Here is a 22,783-nt window from a genome sequence, read left to right on the forward strand (position 1 = left end):
CTGCAGGCCAGTGTGATGGGAGGGGCCAAGGCAGCTGCAGGCCAGTGTGATGGGAGGGGCCAAGGCAGCTGCAGGCCAGTGTGATGGGAGAGGCCAAGGCAGCTGCAGGCCAGTGTGATGGGAGAGGCCAAGGCAGCTGCAGGCCAGTGTGATGGGAGAGGCCAAGGCAGCTGCAGGCCAGTGTGATGGGAGAGGCCAAGGCAGCTGCAGGCCAGTGTGATGGGAGGGGCCAAGGCAGCTGCAGGCCAGTGTGATGGGAGAGGCCAAGGCAGCTGAGGCCAGTGTGATGGGAGGGGCCAAGGCAGCTGCAGGCCAGTGTGATGGGAGGGGCCAAGGCAGCTGCAGGCCAGTGTGATGGGAGAGGCCAAGGCAGCTGCAGGCCAGTGTGATGGGAGAGGCCAAGGCAGCTGCAGGCCAGTGTGATGGGAGAGGCCAAGGCAGCTGCAGGCCAGTGTGATGGGAGAGGCCAAGGCAGCTGCAGGCCAGTGTGATGGGAGAGGCCAAGGCAGCTGCAGGCCAGTGTGATGGGAGAGGCCAAGGAAGCTGCAGGCCAGTGTGATGGGAGGGGCCCAGTTATTAGAAATGGAAGATGGAAGTGGTAACTGCCCAGAGATCTTAGGTCATCACAGTGTTGATAATAATATCTTATAATGAATAGTTATCTCAAAATACTTACTGAAATACCGTTAGGAGAACATAGATATGTCATCATCAAGTCATCTAGCACACACTGAAAGACAGTAATCTTTAATGTAAATAAGTTAACCAACAACAACAAAATACATTGGTACGAACAATGTGCTTCAGGTTTTCTTATAGTAAGCAGTTACCACAAAATAAAATACATCCTCCAGTATAATTAAATTGCATTGAAACCGAGGCAATGGAATATACAATTTGCAATCTGTTCAAGGGTCAAAACGATTATTTTGTTGCAAGTCTTTTACCCACACATGAATCATAGAATCATCATCATAGAAAATAATTTATATACGGTTATCAATCATATAACGGTATATTTTCTGTTTAACATTTGTACACACCACTTGGTTTCCCAATCTGAATTGGACCACATGGAGTTGATTTCCACAGTAAAAACTTGCTATAAAAAAGCAGAACATTCAGTGTGTAAGAATTCAACTTTTGGAGCCATTTCAGTGCTTTTTCATGCCTTATAATCACTGCTGTATACCACAAACCAGTGTGGTACCACATAGGTATTCTGTGGTTTGATACCCTGCCCTCGGAGTGTCAGAAATAATTTTGCGGTTCGGCTGTTGCTGCTGGAGAAATCTTTGACATTCCTTTCACGAATTTGTAACCGACAGTTGTTGAAGAATAACCCAAAGCTCTCATCAGAATGTCTCTGTAAGTCTAGATAATGTTTGACCAGTAAATAGCAGTTTTGGATGGCACTACCATTGCCTCAGCGCTCCCAGATCCCTGTAAAACAGTGTATGTTATGTATGCTACAAGGTTCAAAACAACCTCCAACAGACCAACACACATCACATAGCCCGGGCCACTTTTTCTTGTTGGATACTGAAAACCATGTTTTGTGAACTCCCAAGGAACCAGCAGCGTTTTGTGTTGCTCTATGCAGGATAGTGGTGTTGTGGACCACCCATGTGCTTCTCCTTACTGGCATCCCACATTAAAAAGCAGTCCTTCTCTTTCCAACATTTGGGATGCCCAAATGTCTGTATAGCTTTGATTGCAAAGTCCTATATTTTAGGGCTGTGCGATTAATCGATTTTGAATCGTAATCGAATTAATTATTTGGGATGATGTTAAAAAAATGAAAATCGTAAAATCGTTTTTTATTTTTTATTTTTTTTATTTTTTTTTTTATTTAATTTTCACTTTAACTAGGGTAAGTACGTTACGCGGGGCGGCTCTCTCTCATGTACGCATGCTGCTACTTGTCCATTCTCCCCGCTGTAAAGTCTCTAGAGGCTGTGATACTGGCTACTAAAAACAGCAGCACAATGGACTTATTTCAACACCTCCGACCAAAAAGCACAGAGTGAGCACTGAGCGCAGCTTGTTGCACTGTGGGCTGTAGCCTACAAGATAACGATTGCCACAACACACTCACGCGTGCACACGAACACAGACGTTATCACCGGACGATGAAACGTTGCCTTTACAGTTCACATAATAACAAAACAACACGTGAGGCCACCGAGTACTGATAGATTGGCTGTATTCATGGCTGTAAGTTAGCAGCCTCAGCTGACTCACCTGTCCCTGTGTGTCTGAATTTCCCCCTAACTGCTATCGCAGTTCCACGCATTCCTGTTGTGATTTTGTGTTATTCTAGTACAGATATAACTCCAAGCACGGGTGGTCGATTAGACACTAATATAATTATCTCACGGAGGAACACGCAAATCCACCAGTGTCAAGTTAGCAAGCAACAGTTAAGCATAGCAGCGGCAAGCTAAAACAGGAAGTTGAGTTGTTCTACCTTCAGAGTAAAAGCGTAAATTGTCAATTATGGAAAAAAGGGGGGAAAAGAGCTCTGCAGGGCAACAAATGTTTAGAGAAGTATAATAGTATAATAAATCGAAATCGAAATCGAAAATCGAGTTTTGAGAGAAAAAATCGTCAATTTTAGTTTTAGGCAAAATCGCACAGCCCTACTATATTTACATTTTGACAAAACATGTTGCCTGTATTTCCTTACTCAATGTTTCAAAGGTAAAGGTGATTTAATCCTCAGTCTCTAAAACATTAGCGTCTGTTAGGCCGAGGTTTTAAAACAGCTTATAACTTCAGTGTTTTTCCACCGGTTTAACAGTAATACATTTTTAAGCGTAGATGTCCCCCCCCCCCAAAATGCCACATATCTCATTTTCAAATGTAACTTTTGTTTGTTTGGGGTCCCAATAACTAATCGTATCCATCATTGAGAGTGGACACATTACATTAAGCCATACTTAAAATTCAAGAAAACAGTCCGTTAACCAGGTTGCGGATTGCAATATCCCAGGCATCACTATCAGCAGCACTCATCTTCAGCAGATGGGAAATGATTGTCAGCCAGCAGTAAATGTGTCTGCTTCACCAGCCACTTTGGCAGGTAACAAACCATCATCTGGATGTTCACTAGCCACTTTGGCAGGTAACAAACCATCATCTGGATGTTCACTAGCCACTTTGGCAGGTAACAAACCATCATCTGGAGGTTCACTAGCCACTTTGGCAGGTAACCAACCATCATCTGGAGGTTCACTAGCCACTTTGGCAGGTAACCAACCCTCATCTGGAGGTTCACTAGCCACTTTGGCAGGTAACCAACCATCATCTGGAGGTTCACTAGCCACTTTGGCAGGTAACCAACCATCATCTGGAGGTTCACTAGCCACTTTGGCAGGTCACCAACCATCATCTGGAGGTTCACTAGCCACTTTGGCAGGTGACCAACCATCATCTGGAGGTTCACTAGCCACTTTGGCAGGTAACCAACCATCTGGAGGTTCACTAGCCACTTTGGCAGGTAACCAACCATCATCTGGAGGTTCACCAGCCACTTTGGCAGGTAACCAACCATCATCTGGAGGTTCACTAGCCACTTTGGCAGGTAACCAACCATCATCTGGAGGTTCACTAGCCACTTTGGCAGGTCACCAACCATCATCTGGAGGTTCACCACCAGCCACTTTGGCAGGTCACCAACCATCATCTGGACGTTCACAAGCCACTTTGGCAGGTGACCAACATCATCTGGAGGCTAAATTCTCTCCTAAAAATCTTTCTGGCTGGTCAAATTAATTAATTAAACAGTCAGTGGCTAGTGAATTTTAGGAGGTGGCATGTGGACAAAAAACAAAAGCCATTCCCAAGTTCCCTGCCCTGCTGCCTGGCTGGCATACAGTGAGAGAAAATGCAGCTGCACAGCGTTGTTGTGACCATGGATGTCTTTCTGCCTCCGGACCACCCGTGTGTTTGAATCAGGCCAGAAGAGCGGCAGAGGCCTGGGACAGCAGCCCAGTCCAGAGCTCATCAGCCTGGCTGTGCTCCACTCACAGGACAGGCTTTCTACCTGCTCACCCAGGCATACAGAGACAGCAAGAGAGGAATGTGAGGAGAGAGAGAGAGAGAGAGAGAGAGAGAGAGAGAGAGATGATGAGAGAGAGAGAGAGATGAGAGAGAAGGAGGGAGGGAAAGAGATAGGCAAAAGGGAAAGGTTGAGGGGCAAAGGGTGGGATGATGAAGAGAGACTATTGGAGGGAGAGGACAGAGCTTGCCTTGAGGGACCAGGGATGCAAGTAACGATAACGATAACTTTTGGTGTCACAAAATGGTGAAACATCTTGATAATCTTTTCCTCAAAAGCCTAAGATGACATCCTCAAAATGTCAGATTTTTATATCGCCCAGCCCTGAGGGAAGGGTGGAAGGAGAAAAGGAGATTATTAAAGGAAGGTTGAGGGAAAGGTAGAGAGAGAGAGATGGTGAGTGGGAGGGAGGGAGGGAAGCCATAACTGGGAGCTGGAGTGTTTGTTGTGTTGAGGGAGGGGTCTGCTTGTTTTGCTCTGTGAGAGGAGGGGCCCTTTATAACTTCTAGTTTACACTGTGTGTGTGTGTGTGTGTGTGTGTGTGTGTGTGTGTGTGTGTGTGTGTGTGTGTAAGAGAGAGAGAGAACTCTGTTTGAGTGGGTGGCAGGGTGCAGCAGCGTAGCTCTTTTTACTGTTGGCTTGGATGTTTTAATGGTCCCTCTTCTCATTTACAGAGAGTTAGAGGGGAGGGAGGTTTATGTGTGGTTTTATCTAACAGTAATATGAAAGCGCTGCTTTGGACAAATACTCATCTCACTGACCGAAACCAGCAGCGAGTATCTCAACAAGTTCATTTTTTTTTAACAGATTTCTGTTTTATTAGATAGTGTGCTCACTGCTCAGTGGCAGTGGAAGGTGGGAGCAGGGTGTTTCTAGTGGGAAATCTTCCTTAGTTGCAGACACACTTTACAGTTTTATTTTTGGGCTGAAATTGGTCTTAAAGTTTATTTGAACTGGCATTAAACATGTCTGTGGTGTGTGCTTTAGCTCACTGAGAAACCAAAATGACTCTTCATAGTGTTAAATTAGACCTGAGAAAAAGGCCCGGTTGAAATAATATGGTAAATGATGAAAATAATTGCCTGCTGCTACTGGCAGCTGCTGCATATCTAACAGTCTGCTTGATCCATTCAGCATGCCCTGCTGTTTAAGTTGCTCATTGTCTCAATTTATTCAACTTAATTATTTTTCATTTTCTTTTGGCAGCGGGGAGGCAATGCATGTTTTTATTTCCATTTGTCTCATTTACTTTTATAGAAACATGAAAATATAGCCTGTAGTCTCTAGAGAGTAGGGTTGTGCGATATCATCAAAATACCCATCGTGATTGTTTTACAGTGAAACATCGTGTTGGACGATGACATCGTCATTGACGGGTGGGGGTGGGGGGAATCATTAATTATTTATTAAGTCGCTGCGTTGCTGTAATGCCATTTGGCTAGCCGCTACAATGCGTTCACGTTAACAACAAGACAGCTGAGCTCTACATTATACCAGCAGGCTTGGATAGGCTATTAACCTCTCCTCTGTGCTACAGCACAGAGCCAGGCGACTGGAGTGGGCAGTGGCAGTGGCTGTCACTACCAGCAATTTGAACGGCGCAAAACAAATAACGTTAACGTTACAGATCCTCACCAACAACGTGTGTGTGTTAAATTTAACTAGCTGGCAGAAAACTGACTGAATTACTGGCTGATATAACGTTAGATCCGCGTGGGCTTAATTTGAACCTAATGTAAGAGAGAGTTTAGGAGAAATGGCTAGAGAAACGCAGCTGCTGTATCTATGGAGCGACTCCAACTTTCACTTTGGAAACAGGCAAGTTAAATTCACAGTTGAAGACTTGTACTCACTTTGGGTTGAAAACAGGAAAGAACGTGTAGTTTCTTCTTCGTCTTAAAAAGTTTTCACAACAACACAGCCGACTTCTCACGCGCAGGGAACGCCCTGCCGGCGACATTAAACAAGCGCACCCAGTTCAGAGAAGCAGTGGAGCGGAGGAGGGGGAGGAGGCATGGATGTATTAAAAGAACTGGATAGGGGACGAGCCACGCCCACCCATGCATTCGGACGGAGGCTGCTCACTGGCGCATGAAGCCATCATGGGAGGTTTTCTTCCTGGTTTTACTTCCTGACCAAGGAAGGACAAGGCGAAGTGCGCATGTGTGCCATGACGTATTCCATGACGTCTCCCACCCCTCCCACCCATGGATGTATTAAAAGAAGAAAATACACCTGTATACGGCTCTTAGTGGCTTCTGAAGAAAAAATGCCCCATAAAAAGTTATTTGATAATTAAAAGTCGTTTTATACTTTGAGTGACACCCGGAAAAAATTCCCCTGGGTTTAACAGCTGCCGGGGTCCCCATGCAAGTGGATGGGAATTTTCCTTTCTGGGCTGCATGGCGTCACGTGACTTACAATACAGAGCTTCGCCAACATGTTCAAATGGCTTCACAGCCCAGCGCTATTCCTGGGGGCTTGGCAGGAGGAGGAGGGAGGGGAGGCTTCCCTGAACTGAACTGGGTGCGCTTGTTTTTTGCCGCCGGCGCGTCCCCCGGTAAGTGGACTTGGCCTTTTTATTATTAAAACGCCACCATTTTAATTCGAACAGATGATAATTAATTACGATGATCCGATGTAGAAGGCTCAGAGGTCGATGGGGGGTCGGCGCATCACGATGGTCGATGCCATCGTCCATCGTGCCAACCCTACTAGAAAGAAACCGGATGGACAAACTCCGTCTTTATTTCAACACAGACGACACACCACACAATGCACACATGTGCACGGCAGCCAGTACACACACACACACACACATGCAATTGGAGGCGCCATAAAATTTGTCCTCTGCGTTTTACCCATCCTGGCTCGTCCTCCTCCATGGTCAGGCCAGGGGCGGTGGGCAGCTGCAGTGAAACGCCCGGGGACCAACTTCTTCCAACCGCTTCTGGTCAGACGACGATCTTCTGCATGTTTTTAGTGGGGGTCCGGTCCGGTCCATATTGATGTTACTTATATGGAGGAAACCCAGGGGAGCACGGGGAGAACATGTAAGCTCCACACAGAAAGGCCCTTTCGAAGAGATAGACCACCTGGGCAGGCACCGAAGGCATTGGGGTGACATACCCCCAGTAGGGGTGGGAATCGCTGAGTAGCTCACGATACGATATCGTCACGATACTTGGCCCTCGATAACGATATATCACGATACAGCGATACTGCGATAATCGATATATTGGAAGACGATACATCACGATACCTGTGTAACTGAAGAGAAAAAAATACCCCTAAAAGGCAAGAAGCAGGTATTATGTATTTATTAGCAGAATTGACATGAACTCTCTCAGAGTTCACTCACTCACTCATACCATTTTCGATACCACGGAGGAAAAGTTACACATTAAGTCTTTTTATTATTATTATTAAAACAAGAAAACCTATATAACCTACCTACCTATATAATTTCTAAAAGTAGATATTAATGATCAAACATTTCCATTCAGTAGCCTACAGTATTTATGTTTTTGTTTCAACTACAAACATAAATAAACGTCAACTTGAAACTATGTTTGAACTACCACACACAGCATAATATTTTAGCCTGTTTATTAAAAAAAAAAAAAAAAAAAAAAAAAAAAAAATAATAATAAACATATCGATACTTGGTGCCAGTGTATCGATAACGTATCGCAAGTGGAAATATCGCGATACCGTGAGTATCGATATTTTGTCCCACCCCTAACCCCCAGTGGCAACAGTGTCCCAGGCGGGAATCGAACACAGGAACTTCTTGCTGTGAGGCGAGAGTGCGAGGCAAGAGCGCTACCACTGCCTCACCATGCCAGATTTAACAAACACCTGTTGCTCTCATCCACCTGTCCTACTCTGGGGCGGGGTTGGATGAGCCATGGGCCGTCTGGATTGGGGGGGGGGGGGGGGGGGGTGGGTTATGCTGCATACTAGTTCAAACTAGGTGCTCAGAGCCCTCAGCAAGCAGCTTTTGGAGCTCGGCGATAAACTAATTAAGAACAAACTTAAATAACCTGACTTAATATCTCTGACTTTGAACCAGTTGTGTAGAATGACCCATATATGTTGTGCGAGTGTGTGTGTTTAGAAATGAAGCCATGAGCACTGAGCAAACCTGCGTGGACTTGTCTGGGATTCTCCTAGTCAAATATCTTGTAAGTTGTAATGTGTCGCTGCTCAGTCATATAGTGTGAAAACCACGAAACAAACACATTACACCTGGCATTAACATGTGTTTTCTGTCATCAGATTGCAATCAGATTGTGCCTGACCACTTGAAAGTACAGGTGTAAACGCCCCCAAGACACATTGAAGACAGATTGCAATCTGATCGGCCAAACCACCTCCGGAGGTAGTCATGGACACAAATGCAATGTGTCCTCTCAATGTGGATACAGCAACTGTATGCGGATTGAGAGGACACCCATTTTGGGTGATCAGATTGCAACCAGATTGCAATCTGATCACCTAAAACGCATGTTAACGCCAGGTGTGAATGAAATCAGGCTAATGTGGTGAAGCGCTATCTGATTGCAATCTGATGACAGAAAACGCATGTTAATGCCAGGTGTAAATGGCCTCACAAAGACTCCTGATTACAAGACAGCAAATTGTGTAGTGTGAAAAGGACAGCGTCACCCTTTCTGTCTGCCTGTTCACCTGTTGCTCTAACACCCGTCTGTCTGTCTGTGTGTCTGTCAGGCCTGACAGTGTTAAAAGTGACTGTTATTGATTTATCCACCAAAGACGTGGTGTTCAGCAGGTGGTAACCTCAGACCCCGACAGCTTGTCTCACCACCCAATAACAAAATAAATGCAGTGTACTTCAGAATGCAGCATTGAGTCAGGTGCCCAGGTTCACATTGTGCTGTTGTCCTCTCATTTCACCTCCAGGTCAGTTCATGTTTTTATTTCAAACAGTCGACTCATGTGCAGCTCTCTCCCAAATCAGATAGGAGCTTTGAGGTCACAGCTGTGTAATGTTTGCCTCTGTGCGCTCGGCCTCACTGGGAGTTTCGACCTTATCGTTTGTTGGCTCTCCACGACCTCAATCAAACCTTGTTTTCCACCAGCGGGCCTTCAGCTCACAGTTACACAGTATATTGTCGAGTCGACATGCACCAAGAAATTGAGGATTTAAAGCCACAATGCTTGCTTTGCATCCAGACCGCTGTCAGTGAATATGAAATGCTTCAACCCCCGCATCGCAATTTTTACACACTAATTTACCGCCTGCTACAACTCCCTCCTGTGTTTTCAATGAGATGTAAGACTCAGAGCCATGAACAAACATCCCTAGTAACTGTTCCCATCTTGCCAATAGTCCTAACCGTAGGCTCCGTGTTGATTTATGGAATAGTGCTTTGTGTAGTCGTTAATGAAAATCCCTGCAGCCACTTCCTCCAGTCTTCATTAATTCAGTCTCCAGTCTTTTGCTCTAAAGCAGCGCCAGCTATCTGTGGGCCGGAGTTAAGATGCACTGATTGATAGTATTGCTGTCGTCATCTGAACAGTAATGATGGGCTCCTGCTGTGATTTATACCCCCTGTGCTCTGTTGTCTCCAAACTATATAAGTGGGGGAAAAAGTCATTTATCAGCTTTGTAGTAACCATGCTGTTATTGGATAATCAATTTTCTTATAGTGCACAGAAACCAGACTTGTTATTTGGGTGGCAATCTGGGAACCCAGAGTCTATTTTTATTTGAAAAATAGACTCTGGGACAGCCCTACCTTTTTTCCTGGCTTCCTGTACAGCGCGCCTCTCCTGCCACCGTCACTTCCTTTTCCGTGTCCGCGATCCACTGTTTACAGTCTGAATAGCAACTTGCACCGCGACTTTGGCGATACTACTAGTCACAGCAACTACTACACCTCCAGTAATTTTCCACTGTTGTTGTGAGACGAGTTGACGTCTTTTATGCAGTGTGTTTTTGCGTTAACGTTATTAGCGAATAGCCGAAACGGACGCGGAAAAGGAAGTGACAGTGGCAGGAAAGGCGCGCTGTACAGGAAGCTGGGAAAAACGGTAGGGCTGTCCCAGTCTATTTTTTCAAATAAAAATAGACTGGGTTCCCAGATTGTTTGGGTGGAGACACAGATTTTGTAGGGAAATAAATAACAGAACATGTAACGTGGACCTAACTTACAAGTGACCTACTGAATTGTGAGTAACCATAAAATATTTCACTTGGAGTAAAAACAAAAAATTACGGGGGGGGGGTCGCATTTATTTTTTGTTTTTCCTCCAAGTGAAATGTTTTATGGTCACTCACCATTCAGTAGGTCACTGGTTGGCTTTGTTTAAGCCTTAAATGTTCTAGCCTTCGAAATGTCTATGCAGAAAATGAATGGGGAATTATCTTCCGGGGCTCGAGACATCACGGAAAGAGCTCTATTCAGTCGATACCATAAAAGTATTGAAGTGCGATACCAAGCCCTATTCACTGGTTTGCGCTGCACATTTAATCGTGGATAGTTGTATCATGTGATTTTACTTTCTGCTATTAATAATCATAGGACTGGATCATCAGCAATATAGAAACATTTTATTTCACATAGAAATAGTCTACATGTTGAGATAAGATGCAAAAAGTATTGTAAAATTATTTTTGTTCCACAAACATGTTAAGGCAAGGAGACCTATTTTATTTCAGAAGAGACTCAAGGCTAACCTTGCAGCATCAGGTGAACTGAAGGCAGCAAGAAGACTGGTGGTGGGGGGGAACTTGGGAGTTTTGGGATGCAGTTTTGGATAAGTTAAACTAAACTGGTAGCTAATGTTAGCATGTGTGTGCAACACGATTCTCTCTGACCAATCAGTAGCCTGCAGTGTTTTCACGTCACCTTATCGTACCCGCTCGGCCCCGCTCAACTAGCTGTGGAACCACGGTGGAGTTTCACAGGGCGCCTCAGCCCGGTACTTGCCCAGTGGAAAACCAAAAGAGGCAAGTAGAGGCAGAGCCGATAGCCGATACGGTGGTGGAACTGAGGCCTACGTGTTGTTGGAGGTGGTGCTTGTTGTCTGTGAAGCTGGCGCCTCTCTACGTGTTGTTGGAGGTGGTGCTTGTTGTCTGTGAAGCTAGGCTCTCTCTCTGCGTGTTGTTGGAGGTGGTGCTTGTTGTCTGTGAAGCTGGCCTCTCTCTGTGTGTTGTTGGAGGTGGTGCTTGTTGTCTGTGAAGCTGGCGCCTCTCTACGTGTTGTTGGAGGTGGTGCTTGTTGTCTGTGAGGCTAGGCTCTCTCTCTGCGTGTTGTTGGAGGTGGTGCTTGTTGTCTGTGAGGCTAGGCTCTCTGCATGTTGTTGGAGGTGGTGCTTGTTGTCTGTGAAGCTGGGCTCTCTCTGCGTGTTGTTGGAGGTGGTGCTTGTTGTCTGTGAAGCTGGGCTCTCTCTCTGTGTGTCACTGGGCGAGTCCTGCTGCACTTCAAACACTCCCACTGTGACCGACTTTATTAACGCCGTGTGACTCATGCCCTCTGACTCCGCCCCGCCCCGCTCGTTCCGCTCACTGTCCACTCCTCCCTCTCTCGCCCTGCTTCTTCTCATCCCTGCACCTTTCCACCCATTTTTCCTTCTCTCTTTTTTCACGAGTGGGCAGCCAACTTCCCTCAGTAGTTTTTTTTCATGTTATTGAGAGAGTCTTTGTCTATCAGAATTTCAGAAACATAAAAGTGTTTAATCCTGGGCCAGAAGCTCCATCCCTCCTGCTGCCCCTCTGCTCAGCTGCTTTGGACACACTGACCGAACAACACCAGCAAGCCTCTGTTTGACTAATGGGAGTGGCTCTTCTGATACACACTCACCCAACGGTGTGTGTGCGTGTGTGTGCGTGTGCGTGTGTGTGTGTGTGTGTGTGTGTGTGTGTGTGTGTGTGTGTTAGAATATTCAGCCTCACGCCAAGTGGTAAGCAGTGCTTCAGATGGGATAGTTCAGATTATTTGATGTGGGGTTGTTTGGGCTAGGCTACTTATCGATTGTCAGTGTATTACCATACAGTAGATGGCGCTCGGCGCGCTCCCAGTTTGTAAACGCAGAGAGTAGTCCCAGCATGGAAGCAAAGCTATGTACTGCTGTCACAGGGGCCAGCAGCAAAATGTCTTTTATTTGTAGCCACCTAAAAGAAGGCCCAGCTAAACAAATCTATATCAGATGGCAGATCTATATCTATGGCACTACATCTTCACAACCATAGAACTTCCAGATTCCTGCACACTGTATTACGCCACAGATCGCTGTTTGGGTCAGAAACGTGCTGTTCTTACGATTGATAGCCTGAAAGTGAACGTTGCTTTGATTTTGGTTGATGGTGTGTTGGGTGTGACTTCCTCCGCAGACTGTGGGATGCATGCATAGTGACTGATGTGGCGCCCCCTAGCTGTCGTGAGGAAATGCTAAGCTGTTGTCCTGTCATTAGTAATGGGAGAGCAGTGAGTTGTTGCTGAGCCTGTTCAGTTAAAGGTTACGGCTGCTTTAATAATGCCACCAGCTCGCTCCATGCTCAGTGGGGTGAAATAAGACCGTTGGGCTGTAACTCTTAGTTTATCTGCTTGACTGTGCTGAACTACGCACCCTCGCGCACACACACACACACACACACACACACACACACACACACACACACACACACACACACACACATACATAAAGATAAGCTCTGGCCTCATATCTTTCTGTGATATCTCTCTTGTTTTTGTGTGTTACTTTATCGCTCTATGAAGTGTTTTGTGACAAACTTGTAGTGTGAAAACTGCTTCATGAAATCATTTGACAAGGTTGACTTCACTTCTTCATTTGAATTCTGAATCCTTCATTGTGAGTTCTGTTTCTGTTTCTGTTATTTTCCAGTTAGTCTTAGTTATTTGTTTTAACTTAACACTAATTTGGATGCCAGAAAAGTAGACTAGAATTGGCTTTTAAGTAGACTAGGTCTTATACAGTAAACCACATCCAACTGGTATTCCAAGCAGCTTTAAATGCTAGGTATTCTGAAATACTGTTTGACCCCGGTCTGGTGTTGATGTGCGTCCTTGAAGCGAAGGACCATGATAAGTTCCTGACACTTTATCAGACAATATTAGAGTGTTTTGTGCCGTTACAATGATACAAAGTGCAGGTAGTGTCTGTCTGTGAGCTTGCCTACATGCAGCATGTGTGTGGTGTGTTTTACATGTGACACTTACACTTTTATTACATAATGCATTGGGTTAAGTAGTTGGGGTTAATGACCTTATGTTTTCCCATCAGTCTATCCTGCTAACCTTCCTTTGTCTGTCCCTCCCTCCCTGCAGGTCTGATGCTAGGCTGCAGCCGCCTCTGCCGCCGTCATGTTCACCAAGAAGAAAAAGTCTCGTATCCAGATCTCGGCGCCGTCTAACTTCGAGCACCGCGTCCACACCGACTTCGACGAGCAGGAGCAGAAGTTTGTGGGTTTGCCGCGGCAATGGCAGTCGCTCATCGAGGACACGGCCAAGAGGCCCAAGCCCTTCATCGATGCCTCCGTCATCACCACTGTAGAGCCACGTGCCGTGGAGCCACGCAAGGTCAGAGGTCACCGGGCAGAGCAAGGGGCAGGGGTGGTCTGGTCAAAAACAAAAACACCAAATTACTTATTATATTGGGGCAGCTTAGCTAAGAATTCCATAACAATTGTGCATTTTGTGATAAAAGCATATAATTTGGTACACTTACCGCTAAAGGCATTCAAAAAAGAATTGAATATGGGGCATCATGAATTTTGGGGGGGAATTGCCAATTCTCTTGCGGCCACAGACTGGCAGCCTATGGAAATTGTAACTGCAATAAAGTTGTGTAGACTAATCTGATATGGAGGATCTTGGTGTCAAATCATAAACAATTTTATGATGACAAATTCAAATGGAACATTAGAATTGCTTAGAAGCTTCCTTCTATCTCACAATTCCAGAGGTTAGGTTTGGGCAGTTTTGGCAATCACTTAACTTGAGTCTTGACTAGCCCCACTATTAGTTGGGGGCTCTTTATGATGGAAAGCTGCACTGCACTTTACTGGGTCTTGGAAATGAAGCTATAGAAATTATCCATTTTCAAAAAGTTGGAAAATGGATTTCTGAACAAGGTGTTTTAGAGCTGCAGGCAATCTCTGGTCCATGAATGAAGTCCAGTATTGATGAAAACCTTTAATCAAACTCAGTAAATCCTGCAGTCTGACTTTTTTTAATCACTTTTTCTTTAAACAAGTTTGAAGTGTCTAAAAAATGTATATGACAAAACTTCCATAATCATCTTTACATAATACAAATGAATTTAGGTGTCACATGACATTCTACTATTTTTTGCATGGACCTCTGCCACACTAGTGATGTAAGATGAATACAAATGACAAAATCAGCTAAATCTCTATGATTCAGTCAGCAGAAATGTGTAGGGGTCCACAACATGCATCGTCATACAAGACCGAGTCAAGAAGAAAGTCCCATGCTGCTGTCTCTCATTGCACTCTTCAGCTTATTTACAGTACTCAATGTACACTGGACCAAACGGTAAACATGATTGTCTCTTCTGCCAAATAATAAACATTACAAAAAAGGATGCCATGGCAAACAATCTGTGTAATGAATACAGAAGAATATGTCTGAATAGAGTCAGACGAGGTCATTCTCTTTTTTTTTTATTGTTTATCCAGGACTGTTCAGGAAGACTTGACACTGATTGGTTTCTTCCTAACATAGTCTGCCTATTTTTCTTGGTTTATTTTCTAAGAGTGTTCTTTCGGTAAATACAGTCAAATCTTGACAGCAAGGCAGGAAACTAATTTTCTAGTCAGTTAGCCACAGTAGTTATTAAATCCACAAATTCACCAGCTGTGTTACAGGGCATCACCGGGTTATTGAAAATGAAAAGCCTAAAATAAATTCACTAAATATAAGGCCTTAGAAAGTATTGAAGTGACTTATTTTTTCAGCATGCATTGACTTCTTTTCACTGGTTGTAAATTAATACACAACAGGGTTAGTAGCACAATAATGCAAAACATGTTCTTTTTTTCATCAGATCTACTCTTCTAAGTACTGTTGTACTTCATGTTACTTACCGTAAATTCCGGACTATAAGACGCACCGGTCTATAAGCCGCAGCACCAAAATTGACTATTTTTTTCTTCTATAAGCCGCACCGGACTATAAGCCGCGGGTGTTTTGATGTTTAATTACCATATGAAAGGGTTCGTGCACAGAGAGGAATGTCGGGAAAGAGATCGCTGTTTGGGGAAGCTCCCATTTATTAACATTTCAACAAAACAAGCATTACGGTAGGGTAGGCTATAGGCTATAAGAAGCTCCCATTTATTAACATTTCAACAAAATAAATACTGTAGCTATAAAAAATAAAACAATAATAATAATAATAAAACAATCCTCAAAAGGATAAAGTGCTGTAAAAACAATAAAACAATTCTCAAAAGGTTAAGGTGCAGTAAATAACTGGAAAACAAAAAACAATCCTCAAAAGGATAAGGTGCTGCCAACAAAACCAGGTACCGTAATCCTTCTCTTCATCTTTTAGGTGAAGGTGCAGCAAACGGCTGTAAACAGAGTCAAAGTAAAGTCACTAATCCTCGTCTTCCTCGTCTTCCTCTTCTTCCTCCGTACTGAAACCAGCAAAGTCCTCAACTTCAGTGTCGGAAACGAACAGGTTCAGGGTGGCTTCGTCAACCACTCCTCTCTCTCCTTCGTTGTCGCTCTCAAAACCAACGAACTCCTCTTCGTCACTGTCGGAATCGAACAGCCTCTGAAGGCCCTCAGCTGTGGCGGCGTCCTCCTCTTCATCACGCAGCAGTCCAGCCTTTCGGAACCCGTTGGTGATCGTGGATGTCTTAACACTCCTCCACGCTGTCAGGACCCACTGGCAAACTTGTGCGAAGGTTGCTTTCCTCATGCGCCCTGTTTTTGTGAATGACTTGTCACCGCTCGTCATCCACGTCTCCCACTCAATGCGCAGCGCCACTTTAAATGCGCGATTGACACTGATGTCGAGTGGCTGGAGATGCTTGGTCGTGCCCCCAGGTATCACAGCTGGAATGCTGTTTGTGGTCTTGATGGCTGCTTTGACCGAATCGGTTATATGAGCCCTCATGCTGTCCAGGACGAGCAACGCTTTCTTTTGGTGAAAGAATCCTCCAGGGCGCTGGACGTAGCACTGAGACAACCACTCCTTCATGACACTTTCCATCATCCACCCTTTCTTGTTGACTCTGACGCAGATACCACTGGGCATTTTCTCTTTCGGCATCGTAATCCGCTTGAAAATCACCATTGGCGGCAGCTTTGCTCCAGATGCTGTGCAGCCTAGAACACAAGTGAAATTGGTTCTCTCGTGACCTGTGGTTCTCAACGTGATCGACGATTCACCTTTCTTGTTCACAGTGCGAGTGAGTGGCAGGTCGAACGTCAAGGGCACTTCATCCATGTTTATGATCTGCTCCGGTTCGATGGAATAATCCTTGATCTTCCTTTGTGTGTATTCGCCGAAGTTTGCGATTTTCTCCTGGTAGTCGGGAGGGAGTTGTTGGCACACAGTCGTCCGCGCCCTGACAGACAGTCCCTTTCGTCTCATGAAACGGAAGCACCAAGATGGCCCACCTCTGAAATGTTCAATTTTCATCTCGGTGGCGACTGTTTTTGCCTTCAGTCGGATCTGCACCGTGGAAACGCCTCGGCCGTCTGCTCGCTGGGTCAACACCCAGTCCTCAAGGGAATCTTCAAGCTCCGGCCATCTGCTTTTGTGGCCTCTGAAGGACTTTTTCGTCTTCTTACACTGAGACAGTTCCTCCTGCTGCTTTTTCCAACGTCTCACCATCGATTCATTGATGCCCAGAGTACGCGCGGCTGCTCTGTTTCCCTCTTTTAGTGCGAGTTCGACTGCTTTCAGCTTGAATGCTGCGTCGTGTGAATTTCTGCGTACCTTCCCCATGGTAAGTGAGAGAGAGACTGCTGGTCTTGTTGTGATTCCGGGCGCTGATGAACTTTGAACCGGTAGGAGTAACCGGTTGATTTCCGCCAATGATGTCAAGTCTTTAATACACAAAGGCAATTCAAGGTGCTTTACAAAAAAATAATCGAAAAAACAAGCAGCAAAGCAATGCACATAAAATGTGCTGATGAAGCTGTGTAACCTGTAAAATCCATCGATTTTGGAGGTCACCGAGTGGCCGTTTGCTTACCGTAATTACCATATGTAAGGGTTCACGCACAGAGGGGATTGTTGGCTGTTTGAGGAAGCTCCCATTTACCGTATTACCATAACATTTCAACAAAACAACATAACACAACACCTTTGTTTATTTCGACAGTGCACACAGTGTCCGCGGTGTGGTGAAAAGAGGGCAACAGAGGAAATTAAAACAGAAGTGGATTTATAGGTAGAAAGAGTGCTAAAAAAGAGAGATTTTATTTGTATTTGGAATTTTTTTTCTGAAAAAATCCATAGATTAGCCGCACCGTTATATAAGCCGCAGGGGCCAAAAAACGGGAAAAAAGCCGCGGCTTATAGTCCGGAATTTACGGTAATTAATTTACTGTTGTCTTTATTCTTATGCTGACCATTTATAGTTTAAAAACACTTTCATTAGTCAGATATGTTCAGTCAGACTGGAAACGGTTCAATAGACTGTCTGGAGCACACCAAAATCGCTGGCAAACAAATTTAATGAGGTGCAAAATGTTCAGTCAGACATTGGCCTTTTTTTCTTTTTCTTTTTTTAAACTACAACACCTTTTTCATTTTGCTCTTTAAATTGGTCTTAGATTCACTTGTAGGCAGCACTAAAAGGTCTCAAATGTCTTAAATTTGCCTTCGCATAGCTGTTTTAACAGCCGTATTCACCTTATGTAGAAGAGACAGTCTGGCTTGAGAGACTAACAGGAAGTGTAAACACCATTGGAAGTTCTGATTGTGTTTACACTTCCCGTGACTTATAAACCTAGTCTGACTCATATGTGAGTCAAACTAGGTTTGACCAGGTGAGTCAGACTAGTTTGAGCAGGTAAAACAGCCGGCGTTTTGAACAGGAAGTCGTGACACAATGGGTCAAGTGGGCAAATTTCCCATCATTTGGCCTGTGTTTTCCACTCAGATTGTGTGGGACAGTCAAACTGAGCGTGTGTTGTTTTCCACTCAGAGTCAAACTGACCGTGTCTTTGTTCCTCTGTATTTCCAGACCATTGTACGTGGCAGCAAGCTGGGAGTGGACGGCTCTCTCACATGGCTGCTGGATGAGTTTGACACCATGTCGGTGACGCGCTCCAACTCCCTCCGACGAGGCAGTCCGCCCGTCCAGCCGCGCAGGGACTCAGGCTCCTCAGGAGGGGGAGGAGGCGGAGGGGGGCAGGAGAACGGAGACCCTCAACACAGACACTACACACACACCGACAGACAAGACAGGTATTTCAAACACGTCCGGGTGGGTGGACACTGCAAGCTTTTTGAATAAACAAAGCACTGAAGATGTAGCTGAGTATGGTACGGTTTTTCAAAGTCAGTGTACTTTAACTGCGTTCACACTGCGAGTAACTGTGCCGGCAGCTGCAAAGTTTTGATCATGTATTTATCGCTTTTATTGCCTCATAACGTTTTATTATTCTGATAGAGTCAACACATCTAGCGTGCAGGTGCTAATTTTGTATCATTAATTGAAATTAAATAGAAAAAACTCACAGAATTACTTCATGCTTACCATCAACCCCAACGATGGATGCAGCCATTCTCCATGCATCGTTTTTGAGGTTTTCAGTTCAACTTTAATAGACTGTAATCAATCAATTTGATCTGCACCTTATAACAAACCATCTAAAGACGACCTGAGTGCGCCAGTATTCTCCTTCTGATGCTACTGTGGTTCCTCAACTGTTGAGCACCAGTCTCCGTCTTCCTAACTGTGGTTTAGTGCATGAACTTTCTCTAAGACTGTAATCAACTTGTCATTCATGTTGCACTTTGCCAGGCGATATCGTTTAGGAAGAGCTGGTAGGGAAACAAGGACGTGTGGAGATGTTGACAAGCTTGTTTGGCTGGTTGCTCAGCTCTATAGGAACTGAAAGGATCACTACAAGTTGTTGATTGTGTTGATCAGTGTGGAAGCAGGGTAAGAACTAGCCTGATAGTCAGACTGAATTGTCAACTCGTACACTCATTTCCATCTTCACAAATCTGTGGAGTGGGCGGGACTTCGAAGGTCTGGACCCAGGCTAGGTAAGAAGAATGCCTGTTAAGTGCACATGGAGGGAAGCTAACAAGTACATACATGTAGATCCTCAGCAGTGTTTTCCCGTGGATGGAGTTGTAGCAGGGGGGATGAAGCATGTGTGGTGACGTGAGCATGCGTGCAAGATTTCTTTTGCAAAAAAAAAATTGCGTGCCCTGCCTAGTCCTGTCCTGTGTAGTAGGAGATGCAGTCAATACAATTGTGTTTGGCAATAGGGATCTATATAGTATTCCAATAATATTCCTATTGTAATCCTATAATATTCCTATAGTTTTTTTTTTTACAGTGGAATTCAGCAGCGGGGGGCATATTTCAGCAGCGCATATTTCAGCAGCGCTATATGAATGTATATAGGGGGAACACTGCTGTGCTCATCCACTCCATGTGTTTTTTGGTGACTGATGAACCAAATCTGAACATCTAATTTATTTTATATATTTTTGCTAGCTTGTGATGATGATAGCTATGTCAACTCACATATTTGGCTGTCAGCTGTGTCCACTGTCAGCAGACTGTAAGAGAAGTAATGCAAACAGCCACAGAGAAAGGATAAAGGCAAGTCAGTGAGCTGTACTCCGCAAGTATCCTTTAATATCTGTATCTGTACTAATCTCACTATATCACTCTGCTTGTCCCCAGAGAGCGACCCAGGCCGGACCAACAGAGCGGGGGCGACCGGGGCGACCCCCGCCAGGGTCAGCGCTTGGCCCGGCCCCACCAGAGAGACGGGGAGGGGGTCCAGGGTCGACCCCAACAGCAGCCACGGGGCCAGGAGCCCAGCAGAGCCCACAGGGAGCGGCCGGGCTCCGGACCCCCTCCACCACCACACAGAGACAGAGAGCCCCGTGACCCGCACAAGGTAGGGAGCCGTTGCTTGCTGCCTGTTCACTCATAGCCATGCCCATGAGAAAGCTACCGCCAATCCCATATATACTTAGGAACAAATAGTAAAGTGGCTAATGGTGTTGCATCATAACAACAGATTTTATTTTATTATTTTTTTTATTTTATTTTTTTATTCCTTGTAAAAAGCGTGGCCTCGCCTGCTCTATTGGCATACGCAGCGCACACTTTGCTCAACTTCGCATCACTGATGACATCACTGATGATGTCACAATGCCGATGACATCACCGGTGATGTCACAATGCCGATGACGACATCAGTAGTAGTAGTAGTTTATTTGACACAATGTAAAATCCACATTAAAAAAAGCTTCAAATGAAGACAGTTTACAATTTACATACATTAACACATGCCGAGGATTAAGTACCGTAAATTCCGGACTATAAGCCGCGGCTTTTTTCCCGTTTTTTGGCCTTTTTTGGCCCCTGCGGCTTATATAACGGTGCGGCTTATCTATGGATTTTTCCAGCAAACGGCCACTCGGGAACCTCCAAAATCTATGGATGTTGGTATGAGGCAGAACGAGAGCAAGACAGACATTATGAGAGCGAGACCCTGATTGGATGATGTTGCAAAAAATGTGCCTCGCGACCTGATTGGAGCACTGTGCCACTACTCTCTCTCAGCCACTACGGTAAAACACCCTCCCTCCTCCCTCGCTCCGGGGGGAAAAAGGCAGCGATTGAGCCTGAAAGACAGTCTGAATGAAATTGAATGTAACATTCCCAATTCTATGTATTACATTCTAAAAAACTAACAGCAACATTTTGGAAGGCTAAGCCACACAACTAGCTCGTTGTAATCTAACATCATGCTTCAAAAGATGGAGAACTGGCTGTGTTACGACGATGGCGGCGATTGAGCCTGAAAGCCATGTCTGAGACAGTAGCGAGACAGGAACAACAGCAGCAGCAGCAAAGGATCATGCACAAACCCGAGACGAAAGGGACTGTCCGTCAGGGCGCGGACGACTGTGTCAGCAACTCCCTCCCGACTACCAGGAGAAAATTACAAACTTCGGCGAATTCACACAAAGAAAGATCAAGGAATATTCCATCGGACCGGAGCAGATCATAAATATGGATGAAGTGCCTTTGACGTTCGACCTGCCTCTCACTAGGACTGTTAACAAGAAAGGTGAATCGTCCATCACGTTGAGAACCACAGGTCACGAGAGAACGAATTTCACTTGTGTTCTTGGCTGCACAGCATCTGGAGTAAAGCTCCCGCCGATGGTGTTTTTTAAGCATCTCACAATGTGTGATTTTGTCTGGGGATTAGTGACCTGACTTTTGTTTTGTTGAAATGTTAATAAATGGGAGCTTCCCCAAACAGCCATCTCTTTCCCGACAATCCCCTCTGTGCACGAAGCCTTACATATGGTAATTAAACATCAAAACACCCGCGGCTTATAGACCGGTGCGGCTTATATATGTAAAAAACAGTCAACTCTGCAGGTGCGGCTTATACACCGGTGCGCCTTATAGTCCGGAATTTACGGTACACAATAAAGCCAAAGGCTTATTTCCATTGTGATCCTCAGTGCCTATGACATCATCAGTGATGTCATAAGATGATTTTGGTCAATAATAATGTCACTGATGATGATGTCATAAACATTGTGACATCATCAGTGGGACAAAAATTGAAACAAACAGATATTGCCCACTGAAGAAGACTTCGAACCAGGTCTAGAGTGAGATCATCCAACTGTGAGAGGCAGCAATGTGTCGCAAGGCACCATCCAGTCTTTCCCGGAAAGCCATTAGAAGATGAAGTATTGCCCACTGAAACAGATATTGCCCACTTGCTCCCTTTCATATAAGGATGGTACAAAAGCATAATCACTATGATTTTTTTGCAATGACAAATCAATTGTCCAAATTATTGTTGGATTAATCAACTCATCGGCTACATTTCAACCACCTTCCCCACCACATCCTCTCCTTTGTTTTCTCTCTTCCATCTTTTCCTACTCCCCCCCCCCCCCCCTCCCCCTTCCTCCAGGACCAGGTGGTTCGCAGGGAGCAGCCCAGCGACCGCAGGCCCAAGTCCAGCTACACGGGGAGGGATGGCAGCCCCCAGTCTCCCCGGGACAAGAGGCCTCTGTCCGGGCCCAACATCCGAACGCCCAACCTGCCAGTGACTGAGGGGGTGATGAAGACGGCCCAGCAGACCACACGGCCCTTCAACACCTACCCCAGGACGGACAGCGAGGGGGGACGCAGCCCCACGGGACAGGTAAGGACGGTGGCATGGAGAGTCAGACAGACAGGTAGGAGGATAGATGGCTGTGTGGAACTGAGTCAGACAGACAGACAGGTAGGAGGATAGATGGCTGTGTGGAACTGAGTCAGACAGACAGACAGACAGACAGGTAGGAGGATAGATAACTGTGTGGAACTGAGTCAGACAGACAGACAGACAGGTAGGAGGATAGATAACTGTGTGGAACTGAGTCAGACAGACAGACAGACAGACAGGTAGGAGGATAGATAACTGTGTGGAACTGAGTCAGACAGACAGACAGGTAGGAGGATAGATGGCTGTG

General features: G+C 45.3%; 1 protein-coding gene across 3 annotated transcripts in view; it reads left to right on the forward strand.

Annotated features, from left to right (window-relative positions):
- Positions 1-22,783, forward strand: part of pak4 (p21 protein (Cdc42/Rac)-activated kinase 4) — a 54,717-nt gene that overhangs the window by 19,340 nt on the left and 12,594 nt on the right. For 2 of the 3 annotated variants that reach the window (XM_083637063.1, XM_083637062.1), the window contains exons 2-5: positions 13,381-13,632; positions 18,285-18,508; positions 19,968-20,187; positions 22,240-22,473. In XM_083637063.1, coding sequence (XP_083493189.1) covers positions 13,417-13,632; positions 18,285-18,508; positions 19,968-20,187; positions 22,240-22,473 — 894 coding nt within the window. In that variant the 5' untranslated portion in view covers positions 13,381-13,416. Of the gene's footprint in view, positions 1-532; positions 620-13,380; positions 13,633-18,284; positions 18,509-19,967; positions 20,188-22,239; positions 22,474-22,783 lie in introns of those variants that run through there. The other variant, XM_083637064.1, reaches the window with a different exon arrangement.

The sequence above is a fragment of the Poromitra crassiceps genome (assembly GCF_964638095.1).
Source record: "Poromitra crassiceps genome assembly, chromosome: 5".
Taxonomy (NCBI): Eukaryota; Metazoa; Chordata; class Actinopteri; order Beryciformes; family Melamphaidae; genus Poromitra; species Poromitra crassiceps.